At 37.3% G+C, this 17,133-nt stretch overlaps 1 protein-coding gene across 3 annotated transcripts in view; it reads right to left on the reverse strand.

The window, feature by feature from the left end:
• Positions 1-346: 346 nt before the first annotated feature.
• atp6v1h (ATPase H+ transporting V1 subunit H) overlaps positions 347-17,133 on the reverse strand; it is a 65,699-nt gene continuing 48,912 nt past the window's right edge. For all 3 annotated transcript variants that reach the window (XM_052023685.1, XM_052023686.1, XM_052023687.1), the window contains 5 exons: positions 13,817-13,995; positions 11,572-11,697; positions 10,975-11,076; positions 8,500-8,613; positions 347-808 (listed from right to left, as the gene is read on the reverse strand). In XM_052023685.1, coding sequence (XP_051879645.1) covers positions 748-808; positions 8,500-8,613; positions 10,975-11,076; positions 11,572-11,697; positions 13,817-13,995 — 582 coding nt within the window. In that variant the 3' untranslated portion in view covers positions 347-747. The remainder of the gene's footprint in view (positions 809-8,499; positions 8,614-10,974; positions 11,077-11,571; positions 11,698-13,816; positions 13,996-17,133) is intronic.

Genomic DNA, 17,133 nt, shown 5'->3' on the forward strand with positions numbered 1-17,133 from the left:
ATTAGTGTGTGCTCTACAATCTATTTCAAAAAAATGTATGATACCTTCCCCTCCAGCTTTATTTTTTCTTCTTCCTCAAAATAATCTCATTGTAATATTACATACTATACAACTTCCTTCACACTCCACTTTATGTTTAAGTTGTTAATGTAAAGGGGATTTGCCTTTCTGGTTGGTTGTGAAGAAACGTTTCCAATAGCAGTTATCTGGTGTTTGAATGTGAATCAATGCTTCTACTGCAAGTAATATTTAACCAGCTTATAATGTTTTATAGGATTTCAAAGATTTAGTCATAGAACTGCAAGATTAAATGTTGTCAATCTAATGACTTCAAGTCCAGAGGAAGTTGATTAATAATTTCACTATATTGAAATCTGTGATAATCATCAAGATACAGACAGCACCATACATTGATATACAGCAGATAACCTGACACTATGAAGTGCAGTTTTTACTGAAAACATTCTGAAATCATAGCAGTGAACTAATTCAAACAACAGGTCCTCAGGTTACTCAATGCATTTCTGCCAAATACAGCAAGACATTTTATTTCATCAGGATCTATGAACTATTTTGCTAAATACATTACATTTTAAAGAAATGCAGCATGTCGACAAATAAACAGCACTATCCATTAACATTATATTATATCTTTAGTTCAACACATCCAGAGAAACAATTCCTGATATCATAAACAAAGAAAGAAAGCACACTTTCCAACACAGATTGCAGACGTTTTGTTAAAATTCAGCTTCTTGTGGTAACAGTTGGGGGTTGCTCTGACTGTAGTTGTTTTCCAAGATATTCCCTGAAAATAATGGAACAGGGTTACTATGTTTTTAAAAGAACACACCTTATTCATTAAAATACAAGGCCCTTTATTACATACGCAAATGTATTGCTTATTTCCCTCAAAGTGCAAGCTAAAAGCAATGAAAGATACAAACTGAAGTTTAAGAGAAAACCATCGACATTAAATCATGCTGTCTACCAATTCATATCAGAACACATGTGGTATTACTAAATCATGGACAGTAACACCCCAGAAGTCTTATTGTTACCACTCAAAGAAAAGATTAGATTAACACATTTCAACAGAATGTGGCAAGTCAAATAAAAAGTAATGATGCATTTTTTCCTCTCCAGTTCTGCAAGCCTGGAACCAAGAAAAAAACCTGAGTTTTAGAGTACATGATACTGCACAATGGCTGTGATGAAGGACCTATGAATTGATTTAAAGACAATTGTTATTAACAACTCAGCAGCATGGAGGAAGTAAATATTTATTCTACAGTGACCATATTCATTTTAATTAATTGTGCAAGAATCTATAGTTGATTTTAACTACATTTAAATTATAATTTAGCTGACAAAAGTTAGCTTCAATGATCTCTGCAAAATCATACCAATACTGCTTTAGGAGTTGTGCAGATCTGGATTAAGGAAGTAGCCTATTTAAATTTCATAAATATTCTTTAAGGCAAGAAGAAAAAGATATACCCAAAATGATAACCTGATTCAGTTTTTTTTTACAATACAACATAATTCAAGAATTCCTTAGATAAAAGCTGCTGCCAAAGATATGAAACATTTAATCTACCACAGTTAGATACTATGGATTTCATCACCTCAAAATTTGCCTGAGCTAAACACACGAGTAGCATTGAGATTAACAGAACCAAACTTTGAGAGTATAATACTGCTTACATAATGTTTGTTCCTACAAATAGCAAAACTAGTTTCCTTCCTCCCTCCACTCTTAGTAATTGTCCTTTCTTATCAGCTTTTGATGCGATTCATTACAGTACTGTCAAGGTATGATTACCATAATCGAGTGACTTTTGTGCATTTTCCAATTTACAGGCAAAATGACTTATGGACGTCTGTAACAACAGAATCCACGTTACCCAGGAATGGCCTGTATTTAAAATATTCTTAATATATTAAAAAAATTTATAGAAAAATTTCTAGTCCAATGCATCTGAATGAATCAAGGAGTCAGTCAATAGTGTTCAACACATTAATATTGAAAGGCAAAGTTATGGTTTGAAATCTGAATTACAATTAAGATCCATGCAGCATTTACCTGAAAAATGTGAAATGTCAACTACTGAAATATGGAACAAATCAATATCAAGTAATCCTGACAAGGAGCCGCATTTGAAAGAACATAATGTTACACACCAGTGTCTAAATGATGCATTTTTTATTTGAAAGGACAGGGCAAGAGGGATGTTTAAGGTGCTCAGAAAACCATTAAAGATTTGGAGACTGGAGCATTTGAAAGAAATAATCATGCTGTTAAAGTTGTTTTACTTTATATATTTTGCTATTTCAATTCATGAATTCAAGCTCTTTTTACTTGATGTTATTGTATTGAATGGCGGAATAGACAGTCAGAGAAATACAGCATGGAAAAAGGCCCTTCAGCCCACTGAGTCCACAGTGCGCAACAACCATCTGTTTGCACTACTCCTATATGAATCACACTTAAAAAAAATTCTCCCCACATTCTCAACCTCCCACCAGGCTCTACCACTCATCAACACACTAGAGGCAATTTGCAGTAGCCAATTAACCTACTAAGCTGCATGTCTTGAGATGTGGGAGGAAACCCGAGATTCGAGAGATTACTAGATAACCATATGGAGGAATTTAAAATAGAGGGATATGTGGCAGGAATGGGTTAGATAGATTTAAGTGAGGTTTAAAGGTCGGCACAACATTGTGGGCCGAAGGGCCTGTATTGTGCTGCACTGTTCTAATGTTCTAAACCCAAGGAAACCTATGTGGTCACAGGGGAAACATGCAAACTCTATGTGGACAGCACCTGAAGTCAGGATTGAACCTGGGTCTCTCGTGTTGCGAGGCAGCAGCCTACTACTGTGCCACAATGCTGTCCAGACTTAAAAGTTTTAAATGGCCTATCTGTACTCCAAATTTTTTCCTCTGTAAGTACTGGCCAGATACTTCTACCTCTATCAGAAAATTTTCAAAGCCATAAAAATGAGGTAGCAGTTTGCTCATATCTAGTATTGTTCATTTGTTTTCTATTTGGAGTACAATGCAGGTTGATACTCCAATTAGTCTCATCCTTCAAATAGTCACAAAAAATTACTTTTTCCCAGTTTTTATTGTGTGGGAAAAGTGGGGATTCGAATCTTGTTTAATGCAGAACTGTGGATCTTCAACACAGGGAAGTCTCTGTCCTCAAATCACGTACCGCTAAAAATTCAGCATGATACTAAACTTGTGCTAATGGGGGAGCAGAGGTCCAGCGACTAAGTAAGTCCTGGGCTATTAATTGCCCTTTATGCTTAGGGAGCTTAAATATTTATTTAGATAATTTCACTGGTGTCAGTGCAGTAGAAGACTTTGCAAGTAGTATCTGAGTTGGGCTAACTGCAGAAGAGGAACTGAAAAGTCATTGGTAAGGAAAACACTCTCAACTAACTTTATTAATATTAATTTTGGCAGATTTGATCCAACTATGCTGCTGTCAAGAGATCTGGGATGATCCCATTTGTGGAAGATGTTCTATCCCTTGTGCACAATCAGAATCTTCTGTTTTGGAAATATCACAGGCACATTTATGTGGCTTGATTTTGAGCATTTCAGACAATCAAAAATGGAACATCTTATCATCTCTAAAACTGTTAAAGTTATTTAGAAGTTTCAAACACAACTATTCAAGAAGGTTTCTAGAAATAGTAGTCCAACTACGGAAGTGGCTATACTAGACCTTGTATTGTAAAACGAGCCTGTCCAAGTGATTGAAGTTTCAGTACGAGAGTATTTTGAAAATAGGATGAAGTATGAATAAGGATAAACCAGGACCTCAAGGGAAGTGCTAGATTGGGAAAGCAAATTACAATATTATTAGGCAGGAGCTAGGGCAAATAGAATCGGAGCAGCTGATATTGGGTGAGTCCACATCTGGCATGGGGGAGCCGTTTAAAGACCAGCTGAGCAGAATTCAGGACCATCATGTTTCAGTAAGGAGGAAAGACAAGGGTGGCAAGGTTCAAGAACCTTGGATGACGAGGAATGTTGTAAATTTAGTCAAAAGGAGAAGGGAATCATATGCAACGTTTAAAGGCTGAAATCAGACAGGGCCCTTAAGGAATATAAAAGCAGGAAAAAACTCAAGCATGGAATTAGGGGGGCCAAAAAGTGCCATGAAATGTCCTTGGGTGAGTAGGATAAAGAAAAATCCATAGACTTTTTATACATGCATTAAAATCAAGAGGGTAGCTAGGGAGAGAGTAGGACCCTAGTCCTACTCAAAGATAAAGGAAGGAATTTATATCTGGAGCCAGAGGATGTGGGCAAGGGACAAAACGAGTTCTTCGCATCGGTAATCACCGAGGAGGAGGAGGAGGAGGAGGAGGAGGAGGACATGGAGCATAGTGAGATCAGTGTGGGGTATGATAATAAACTAAGGCTTGTTGAGATCAAGAAAGTGGTAGTATTGGGTCTATTGAAGAATACTAAGGCAGATAAATCCCCAGGGCTTGATGGGATCTATCCAAGGTTACTGAGAGGCAAGAGGGGAGATTGCCAGGGCCTTGACAAAGATCTTTGTATTCTCTCAAGCCACAGGCCAGGTTCCAGAGAACTGGAGAGGAGCCAATGTTGTTCCTTTGTTTAAGAAGGGCAATAGGGATAATCCAGGAAATTATAGGCTAGTGAGCCTTACATCAACGGTAGGGAAGTTATTGGAGAGGATTCTTAGAGATAGGATTTACTCACGTTTGTGCGGGGCACATCATGTCTTACAAAGTTGAAATTTTTTTTGAGGTGGTGACAATGATTGATGAGGGTAGGGCAGTGGATGTTCTTTACATGGACTTTACTAATGCATTTGACAAGATCCCTCGTGATAGGCTGATCTAGAAGATTAAGATGCATGGGATCCATAGTGATGTAGTGGATTGGATTCAAAATTGACTTGGCCATAGAAAAGAGAGGGTAGTGGTGGTGGGATATTATTCTGACAGGAAGTCTGTGACCAGTGTATTTTGCAACGAATTGGATGAAAATGTAGATGGGCTGATTAGTAAGTTTGTGGATGACACAAATATTGGTGGAGTTGTGGATAATGAAGAAAGTCGTCAAAGGATACAGCAGGATATAGATCAGTTGCAGATATGGAAGAAGAAATGGCAAATAGAGTTTAATCCAGGCTAGTGTGAGGTGTTGCAGTTTGGGAGGTGAAATGTAATGGGAAAGTATACAGTATATAACAGCACCTTTAGGAACATTGATATCCATAGGGATCTTGGGGTCCAAGTCCATAGCTCCCTGAAAGTGGTAACACAAGTAGAGTGATAAAGAAGGTGTATGGCATGTTTACCTTCATTGGTCAGGGCACTGAGTACAAGAGTCAGGAAGTCAGGCTGCAAATGTATAAAACTTGTGTTAGGCCACATATGGAGTATTGTGTACAGTTCTGATTGCCCCATTGCAGGATGGATGTTGGGGCTTTGGAAAGGATACAGAAGAGGTTGCTGCCTGGATTAGAGAGTATTAAGCTATCAGGAGAGACTGGACAAATTTGGATTGTTTTCACTGGAGTGTCAGTGGCTGATGGGAGACCTGTTAGGAGACCTGATAGAGGTTTATAAAATTATGAGAGGCGTAGATAGTCTGAGCCTTTTTATGAGGGTAGAAATGTCAAATACCAGAGGACATAGCTTTAAGGTGAGAAGGGGAAGTTTAAAAGGAGATATATGGGGTAAGTCTTTTTTTTTTACACAGAGTGGTAGGTACCGGGAACTGCCAGGTGTGGTGGTGAAAGCAGATCGTAGCATTTAAGAGGCATTCAGACAGGCATATGAACATGCAGGGAATGGAAGGATATGGATCATGTGCAGACAAATTCAATTAAAAGGTGATAATTAAATAAAGGTAAAATCAAGTCTGACTGTTTGAAATGCACTTCAAACTCTTGCACATAATCCTGCATGTACTGGTACGCAACACGAAAATTATTTCAGAAAAAGAAACTCAATCATAATAAAGGAGACCCACCCTTTGTTCTCTCCACCCCTCCAGCTCTCTGCAAAACACACTTGTTTTCACACTTTTTCCAGTTCTGATGCAGGATTATTGACCTGAAATGTTGACTGTTCCTCACTCCACAGATGTCACCCTCAAGTGCTGGCTATTTCCAACATTTTCTATTTTTAATCTATCATAATAAATTCTTGTTCCTGAAATGTTATTTTTGAAAAACGTCAACCATTTATCATTGTCAAATTATGAAGCATATATAAAGGTTTATTTTTTTCTTTTAAGTTCTAATAACGGCAAGACCAAATGTCAGGGTTGAATTATCTGTTATTTTAAGAACTTTTTGAATCACAACTGCAAGTCAAAAGAAGAGAATATGTGTTACATTGGCACAGGTACTCCTTGATAAAACACAATTGATTCTTTTGCTCCATATTCTCAACTTGCAAAGTTCTTCTTGCTATAATAAACAAACCTTAACGTTAGAGGGTAGAAAGAGATATAGTCAGAGTTATAGTTAATAGGAGCCATTAATAATAATCATGCACCAGGCTTTAATCCTTTTTCTACTGTAAGAGCCACCAGTCCACCTTTAGACATCTTTAAATACTAAGCAGCAACTGAAATCATAGGTACAGCTGTGTCAACTAAAATTGCTATCCATTCGGTAACAGCTGCACTTGTTGACATAGATGCCTTGAAATTACAGACTGCACTTGACATCATGGACCTTGAAATTAACCACAGTATTTAGGAAGATAGCTTTTAAAAAAGACTACAAGAGAAATAGATCCTTATAGATTTTGTAGAAGAACATCAAGGGGAGTCTTGATCTTCATATTGTTGCATTAGAAATAGACCTCTAATGGCTGTAACAGAATGTTACCCTGGAAATACATCATGTATTATGAAGTACAATAGACTGGATGAAGTTCAAGTGAATCTCTGCTTCACCTGGAATGGTTGTTTGGATGATGAAAAGGGAAGAAGTGAATGGACAGGTGTTTAATCTTCTCCAGATGCATGCAAAGGTGCCACGGGACAGGGAGTGGTGGATTGAAGAGCAGACCAGGAAGTGAGCGGTCCCAGTGAAATTCAAAAAAAGGGGAGAAAGGCAGTTGCGACTGGGGGTAGGCCACATTGGAGCTGGCAGAAATTGCAAAGGATAATTTTCCAATCTCGTCAACTTCATTCTGGATTCACAGTGTGGTCTCCCCTACAGTGGAGAAACCAAACACAAATTGGGTGACCGCTTTGTAGAGCGCTTGCGCTTGTTCCACAGGATGATCCTGAGCTTCCTGTTGCATGCCACTTTAATTCTCAATCCCACTCTGACCAGTTTGCAGCCTCCTCCACTGCCATAATGAGGTGCAATGCAAAGTACAACAACAACTTCTTATCTTCTGTCTTGGCACTTTTCCCTCTCTTCTTGATGCAAGCTTCCCCACAAGTGCATCAAGCCTTATTGCCTGATCAGGTATTGGTCATGTTCTATATCATATTTGCTCTCTGTGGAAGATGAATTCCTAGCTATCATGGGCATGTGTAAGGCAAGGTTTTCCTGATGCAAATCCTATCACACGATGTGAGCTAACATGACATAGCCACAGGGTATGCCATGTTGCTAGTCAGCTTAGCCTAGGTGGCTGATGTCTTGAATGTAGCTGAAATTCAGTAACATTAGCTAAAGATTAGTTATACCATGAACAAAACTTTAAAATCAATTAAAACAAATAAAAAATGCAAGTTACCCAACACACACCTCAGTCCTTTGCAGCTGTTCCTTCTCATTGAAACGAATCAAGTTATTGTTTCGGTAGCAATTTGTACCTGCTACTAGTTCAGGGGGCACTTTCACTACCTAGAGTATTGTAGAATTTCAGAAAGTTTGTGCTGAGCTGCTGGACTGCATGACAAGTCCAATAGCTGGCAAAGCCTGCAAACATATACCCATTAAGAACTTCGGAACATAAATATTCACACTAGAATTCCCAATGTCTTGATCGAGACAAATGCCAACAGTCCAAATTTCTCAAAAAAGTCAACTAGAACACAAAAGTAAAAAAATAAAAAGTGTACTGGTATGGAAAAGAAGGGGATAATAAGGTTGTTTTAGAACAATGTAGAAACACTAGATGCATCATAAACAATGGCATATTTTACATTGACATAAAATTTAAAATTTACTGACTATACCTCTAATTATTACTGTTAAAACTTCCTATAAACCTCTTCAAAAAACCCTTCACCCTGATTCTTAGTCATTTAAGAAAAATATGCCACAAATGTTACTGTCTCATAAGCGAGAGAAAAACATACCGTTAAACCTTGAATGAGATTAAATGTGCAAAGTGCATTATTTCAAGTCAACACTGGAATCTCTTATCACAATACTATCAAGTTCCATTACAGAGGAGGAATTCTAACATAGGACCTTCAAATGTAACACATCCCAAATTTTGTATCACAGAGATAAATACATACCAGTTGTGGACCATCAGTTTCTGTACGGCCAAAAGAGCATTGTACCGTACTTGCTGATCTTCATGATGCATATGGTTCATAACAAGTTGTTTGCCTCCAAGCTGCTCAATTACACTGAGGGGGAAAAAAAAACATTCATAATGAATATTAAAGGCTAGTGATTTATTTTTGAAAACTTGTAACTTAACTGTTTGTTGCAATTCGGCACCTAGGGATTACACCCAAGATATGTACATTTTAAGTAGAATAAAAACTGAATGAACTGTTACTTTAGTTCTGCTTCAGATGTCGAAGGCATACATAATCAACGAGCATCAACTAACACAACTTCCAAATGGTGCACAATGAACAATGTAGATGACCAATTAATCCTTATTACACTATCCTTATTATGATTGTGTTGGCTCAGGGGGATAACTGCTGACCTGGGAAATTACAAAAGTACTGTTCATTAAAAAAGTGTTCAGTTGAGGAGTAACCCCGACTCTGGGAGTAAGGGCTTTGGTTTAATGCCTCATTCAATAAGGGAACACATGATAATCTAACACTATCATCCTACACTAAGGTCATCTCATTCTGAATTAAGCTTGAAATTGCCATTTACTGACCCAGAAATCAGAGGTCTACAAACCAGGTAATATGACACTGGAGTGCAGAAGAGAATTGAATCAAAGCACTATCCTTTAAAGCATGAATAAACATATCAGACCTTGTCCCATTATTTTCTCTTATTTTTAAACAACTTAAATCCACTAAGTTATTCTGCTTGGGTATTTTGTTATGTTGCTTTCTATTCTGTCCTGATATGTCTGCTTTTTCCTTATTATTAATTATAGACATGCCTACATTTGTCTTTAGTAGACATATTTTAAGTTTCTTCCTTATTTCATATTTATAAATTATTTTTCTGTTTGCTTCGATACTATAGCTATCTGCACCTTTTATTCATTTCTTTGTTGCCTTTTACTGTTTTCCCAGTATGCTGGATGCAAATTTCCCCTGCACAGATGTAAGCTTTCGATCTTCGCTCAATGTTACCATGCACATTTGTTAATCTAGGAGTGTTTAATTAATCAACCAAGTTATTCCAACTACTTTGTTAAATGCTTCCCAATATTTTATCTATAGGCTGCCAAATTTAATATGATCAATTCATCTCTCATCATTACAAAGTTTACTGGGTAAATTTAAAATTTTTGTTTGGAACTCTGCCTTAATGCTTCCAGACCTTAAAAAAAAGTGCAATCAATGTTTGCCAGATACTCCCTTATCACTAAAATATTAACCAATTCTAGTTTGTTACTCAACACTGCTTACAGAATTCCTTGTTTTCTTGTCACTTCTGAAAGCCCATTCTAGAAAACTATATTCAAAATTGATCCTAAAAGGTCCATGTGTTTTACTTCTTGAGCTATTTTGTGCCTCTCAATCTAACTGAAAATTAGAATGCCCTGAAGAACTTTTTTTAAAATATTGTTCTCGTATCTCTATGCATACATAACCCAGATATGCAACTAACTTCTACCTGCCTTAACCTGATTAGCCACACAGAAAACTCTTTTCTACCCCCATTTGTTATGAATATCTCCTATCCCTCCCATATTAAATGTGACTTTTTAAGTGGATGATTTACAAAGTTTATACTTTCAACACCCACTCGAGACTTGAGGTCTTAATCCAGGCTGACATCTGGGGTAGAACTGATAGGGCATTGGTCTGTTGGAGCAGCTGCCTTTCAGATGACCCTATAAGCTCACTTAGGTAAAAGCCAGAGATCCCATGCTAGCAAGAGTGCTGGTTAAATGCACTATGCTTGTGTTCCTTTGAGAAGGGTGATCCAAAAGAAGCTTAACCATTCTGGAATAACACAAGGAAATTGATCTTCAAACTAAGGATACTGGAAGATTCTAAATCTCTCTTCCATGCCTTTGGTGAAGGGCAGGATGTGCAGGAGGGACAAAATGATAATTTCACTATTAAGCAAGAGTACCAAGAGCTACAGAACCAAGATGGAGTTAAAATACAGAATGGTCAGAAGCTAACTGAATGGCTATCTAGAGGCTTAATCCTGTTTCTTTAGAACTCGTTTGCTTCAACACTTACTGAGTTTCAATTGTAAAGCTAACCCAGAAGTTCACAATGCTGACACAGTGGACAAGCAGAAACAAGATTTTCAATCCTATGGGCACATACCTTGATCATTGCAGCCGTAATTCAAAACTAAATTTAAATGAGATGCAGAAAATAATTTGCAAAGAGTCATGTTTTATATAAATGAGCTATATGCACTAACTGCCCTGTAATGTACTGACATTTCTATGAATTTCAGATGCACCTGAAGAATACATGTGTCTGTTGTTGAATTCCTAAATTACCGATAAAATAAATTACTTCTTCATTTTCATAGTAAATATTCAAAAAACAATGATAAATTAGAATTATTCCTGTAAATTTTAATCAATGACAATTTCTTACCGCTTTCCCCGAGGGTAATGACGTACATATTCACCAACATCGTGTGCAGCCACAGCTAAGACTTGAGGGTCATCAGACACTTCCAAAAGCCTTGTTAGAATCCTTCACAATAGAACAATTACAGTGCAAAATAACGAGATTAGCATGTATTTCTTTCACATTATATTCAATAATTGAATTGCTTAAATCCTTCCCAATCTGATTTCTTCTAAGTTCTAGCATTAAAATTTCACAGCAACTGTTGAGGACAAATAACAACTGAAGAAATCTAACAATTGTTGGATTACTTCAGTTATTATCTATCCTCAACAGAATTCATTTTGCAATTAGTATTTAAGCAGAAACTCATCATCTGCTTTAGATGTTGCATGCTTATGCACTACTCATGTTAATAATCACTTTGCAAAGATCAGTTAATTAACTTGCAATTTCATTAAATTGTCAATGACATTATGCAAGATGACATCACAAATACTTTTTATTGAACACATCTTAAATACCACTGGGATCTACCAATTTGAGTATACAGAAGTATACTCAGGCTTGAATGCCAATGCATCTAAGTGCAACAACTACAAATATTCAAATTAAATTTACTTCAGCAATTCATAATTTTTCTCATTCAATCTTGCAGCATTTTCTCGCCAGAATTTTTCTGATTTGTGAACAGGGCTCCACTCCAGACGTCCTGACTTCAGTTCAGAGCTATATTCATCAAAGGAGCTGCAAGTGTAGAATTCAGGGTTGAATGGCATGGGTGGGGGTGGGGAGGTGGAATGGGAGAACAGGAGAAAATAAAATCAATGCTGCATCCAGATTAAGGAACACATGCTTTTAAAATTAGCATATAAAAATTTAGATCATTTGACCACGAGACAAATGCCTGCATTTTGTTCTACCTGCACCTCCTCCTGTCCTTCCTTAACTATCATCAGAATACCCCCTCCTGCTTCATGTTTGTCTAGGCTCCTCTTAGTTGAATTCACCTCAATCATTCTCTGTGGTAGCATGTATAACATTCTCACTACTCTGGATGAAGTTGTTTCTTCTATGCTCGTTATTTGATATTTTCGTAACTGTCTTATATTGGTGGCTCTTTGTTTTAACCTTCATCCACAGCAGAAACACCAAGTCTCCTCAAAACATTTCATGATTTTAACAACATCCATTAGGTCACTCCACAACGTTTTCTTTTCAAGAGGAAGTGGCATTAAGAGGCATTAAACATTGGCTGATAAATAGAAATTAATTTTTGTGCCATACCAGTGTCAGGCAATGACCATCTCCAAGTCTAACTACAAACCTTTTACATGGCCAAATTCCCCATTATCACTATAACCAGAAATTTAACTGAACCATGCAGAGAAATACTATGGCTACAAGAACAACCTAGAAGTTGGGCATCCTGCATTTCACTTCCATGTTGCAGCTGTATAAAACTTTGGTTAGGCCATATTTGGGGTATTGTGTGCAGGTCCGGTTGCCAGACTATAGGAAGGATGTGACGGCTTTGGAGAAGACGCTCACCAGGATGTTGCCTGGATTGGAATGTATTAGCATTGAAGGCTGAGGGGGCGACTTGATAGAAAATTATAAAATTATGAGAGGCATAGATAGGGTAGATAGTCAGTCTTTTTCCCAAAGTGGAAATGTCAGATACTAAAGAGGAGAGGTTTTTTTTAAAACCACACAGTGGTAGGTGCCTGGAATGTATTGCCAGGGAGGTGGAATAAGCAGATACAATAGCAAATGTTTGAGAAGCAATAAGACAGACAAATGAAAAAGGTAGGAAATAGAAGGATACAGACTATGTGCAGGCAGTTGGGTTTAGATTGACATCATGGTCAGCACAGACATGGTGGGCCAAAGGGCTTGTTCCTGAGCTGTACTGTTCTATACTTCCACAAAATCTTTCTACCATTTACAAGAAACAAATCAGAAACGTGATGGAATATTCTCCATTTGCCTGGCTGCGTGCAAACCAAAACCACCCATGACCTTTAATATACAACACCATTATCCTAAACATCAACTTCCTTCATCACCCAGAGGGTCAAGGGCAGTAGGCATATGGTAACACTAGCAACTACAAGTTTTCACACCAAAATTCAATTACAAGGGCAAGAAATCTGCACACACCAATACATGATTATTGTACACCTTGTAATTTTACAACTATTTAATACAGTTAAATCAAGGTAACCACGAATCCTGGACAGATTTTTCCAAGAATGTACAACTTTATGCCACAAAATATAGGTGACCTATTGCAGAAAGCACCCTCAAAGTAACCATAAAACATCAGAGATAAAAAGAGTTTAAAAAAAAGGTCAAGAGGTATCCCTGGAAGAGAAACAGAATATTCCAGTTTTGATGAAGGGTTTGCATCCCGAAACATCAATTGTTTCTCTTTTCACAAATGCTGCCTCACCTGTTGAGTTTTTCTAGGATTTTCTATTTTTATTTCAGATTTCCAACATCAAGAAAAATTCTAGTGCCCTGGTGAGAAGGTTTAGAAAATCTTTTCTCTGGAATTATTGTAGTGATATAACTGTAGTTTCAAAAATTAAGACAACCAATGGGTTTCTCAAAAATAATAAAGAGACACATTATTAAAAGTTCCTCCTGTTTATATAGATATGGTGATAACCATAAGGCAGTTGAACAGATTATGAATGTAAATGCACACCTGCATAGGGATTCATATGAGCATATAGTGTTATCCACATGAAGAAATAGAAGCACATAATGACAATTATAAACCTCTGCTTTAACCACTTTTACCAAAAACTACTGTATTACATCAGACCTTCAGTCACAGATAACCATGAACACAACTAACCTAAGATCTTGGACACTTTCTCCAAGCTTTTCCAAAAGAAATTTGATGTCATCAGCAATGTCTTCATCATCGTATTTCTGCTGCTCAAGGTTCTCCAGCTGTTTAAGGACTTTGCACTGAATCATTGCAAGTGCATATTCCTGATGTGTTTCTCTTTCTGCAGATTTTTCCAGAAGATTCTGTTGAAAAAGTTGATCAAAAGTTATCCATATTTTTACATATTTGTCACTGAAAACTTATCAGCACTCATTTTTATTATTGGAGCTCCTAGTGTTTCCTACCACTCATTTTAAAAAAGGAGCAAATGTAAACGCAAGGAACTCCAATGACAAAATAGACATGTTCACCCTATGGTTACAGGGAGAATGTGTAAATGATACACTGGAGGTCAAGAATGAACCAGGTTGTTAGAGCTGTGAGGTTCAATCCTTTCTCAGGATGTAAATAGCATTTGTGGCTGAGCTGACATTATTATTATTATTATTATTATTATTTTTGGGGCATGCAAGTACAAAGCACCCTTTCTACCACACTACCAAAGCACTGCTATCACTATATCTCCCAACACTAAGAGTCACTGTTGAAGGTTAACTGGAACAGTGCAACTACAGATCAATCATAACTGTAGCCTGACCACAAACTATATATATTTTGTTAGCCATCTATGACTATTGTGGATCATCTTGATCTCCAGTAGTCCACTTAGGAACTTACCTAGGAGGATAAAAGGTTCCTTAAATTACTCTACTAAGGCAACTCTGAAAAGAACAACTTTTCACTTGAATCATAGAATCTGGTCATAACCAAGCTGCATTATTGAGCAAGTAATAGCTTTTCCTACTCAAAGGTCTGGGAGGCAGTGCTCCTTCTACCATTTAAACTAGTCTGTGAGCTCCTGACAAATGAACTCAAGGGTCTCAATGCCATGCCAAATGCTGCTTCTTCATTTTGAATGATCATGGGCCAGAGATCCAATGGTGTTAATATCACATAACTGTATGAGAAAAATGTAAAAAGAACAAAGATAAATCTTAGTTAAGTTTCAAATGGGGGAAAAGGCCAATTTTACTAAGCTTTCATTCGACCAAAGTAGAAGAAAACATTCAGTCAAGAGATTAAAACTTGGACCAATCTTCACATGCAAGCTACATGAATTAGATACATTAGAACTCTTCCACTTGTCACTGTCAATTATTAAGTGTTACTTTCAGAAGTAACAATTTTCTGATCGCCGTTCATAGATTACAGTTAAAAACTGAGATTTGAGAACGTCAGAATTGAGAATTTTCAATTTCAGTTCAGAACATAATACAGATAGAGTAGCAGGCCATGTGTTTCCTTGAACCTGTTCTGCCATTGATTATGGTTGATATTTTGCTGTCAATACACTTTGCTACCTAATCACCATATCCTCTGGTTACTTTCATATCCAGCCCCGAATATTCTCTTAACTGTGCACTCACAAGACTCCCCACAAGGTCAGAATTCAAACAAACATTTTGACAGTTTCCAAATAAAGAATGCTGATTAATATAAACACAATTTTGCTCACTAGGCTATAAGGATTGGAACCAGTCAACTTATTAACTGAAGTATCAATAGAAACAAATTATCCAACCTGAATACTGGAACAATTATAACAGTGTACAGCAAATATGTGCTTCTTCCCAGTTGTCAGTGAGTTCTTTAATCTCAGTAATACATGAAAGCTGTGTAAGTAATGGTATTGATTTTGATGTTTAATGATTATTGGAAAGGATATATTTCATTTTATTAACAGATACTTGCATTTCATTTTCTTACAAAGATGCAAGAGATGGCAATTAAATACACAACAGTTCTATTCTATAGCAGAAATAAGCATGCTACACGTGGCCCACTTTTCAATGCCTTTAGAAACACCTTATACTATAGTGTCCATGCCAAATTACAAGTTCTTAAATTTCATAATTGCAAGGCTTTCCCATTGTCCAATAAAAGCATATGTAAACATTCCACATGCACAATTTCCATTCGTTTGAGTGAATAAGAAGAGCAGGACAGAAACCACAATGTATTTCTGCAGTGGATCCAGAGTTCAGTACCCAGAGTTCAGGCTTTGGGGAACAAGAAAATTGTTAGCATTTATCATTTTACTAAGTTTATCTTACATTAGTAATCAAAGCTAGTATGTTTTACAGTTAAGAAAACAGCCTGCAAGAACTTAAGCTGAAGCTTGTAGTTTCAGATGAGCAGGTAAACAAGATACCTTAAGTGGGGGGACATCCTTTGTAGCTGTCTTTTCATTTGAAGTTAATTAATTTCAGCTGTGTGGAATAGAGCTGCTCGAATGAAAAGAGGCTGAGAAATGACAGTAGATCCTGGAGTGCCGCAGTCTCAATAGGTCAGGCTTTGGCAAGGATGGTATTTCTACCTTGCTTTACTACTTTCACAAACAGGATGGTTGAACCCGAATGGGTCTGATGTCCTTGCTGGGAGGTAAGCCTATGTTGTTGGGGAGATTTTAAATTAACTTGGCAGGGGTGGGACACAGATGTAATACAGTAGATGGGGGCAAGGTTCAGTCAAATATGGAAAACTAGGTCACTCCAATAGGCAGAGCAGATACGGGCATGATAAGCCGTGGTGAGAAAAGATTAGAAGGGGTGCAATTTTTAAAAGTGCATCCAGAAGACTTTTTTTGTTCCACTATATAGATATCCTTACCGGGGATGGAGCATTACTAGACTAATGTCACAAAATGAAGCATCAATGGGGAGCACTTTGGAGATAGTGACGATAACTCAGTAAATTTTAAAATAGTTGTGGAAAGGGATAAGAATCTGGAAATAAATTGTCTGAATTGAAGGGGGGGGGGGTGGGGGAGAAAAGGGAGGAGAAGGCAGATTTTAGTATTAGACAGGACCTGGCAAATGTAGACTGGGAGCAGCTACATATGGGAAGTGGGGATCTTTTAAAAGTGAAACAGTGAGAATTCAGGGCCAATGTGTTCCCACAAGGGTGCAGGGTGAGGACTGCAAGTCCAAGGGTGTCTAACTGTCAAGGGATATTCAGGGTTCAAAAAAAAATCAAATGGTTGGTGTAGAGGACTGGAAGTTTGGGGGGCAGGGACACTTCAGGAGTTTTATATATGTGTGGAGGGGGAGGAGGGGGAACGAGCTTTACAAAAAAGGAGGGCAAAGAAGGGGGACAAAGCACAGATAATAAAATACATTGGGATTTTCCTTAATTGTATTAAGAACAAGAGAGAAACCAAGGAAAGAGCTAAACTATTGCTTACATTACAAAACTTAATACAACATGGATGTCAAATGCAG

This window comes from Pristis pectinata, chromosome 9 (genome assembly GCF_009764475.1).
Source record: "Pristis pectinata isolate sPriPec2 chromosome 9, sPriPec2.1.pri, whole genome shotgun sequence".
NCBI classification, from domain to species: domain Eukaryota; kingdom Metazoa; phylum Chordata; class Chondrichthyes; order Rhinopristiformes; family Pristidae; genus Pristis; species Pristis pectinata.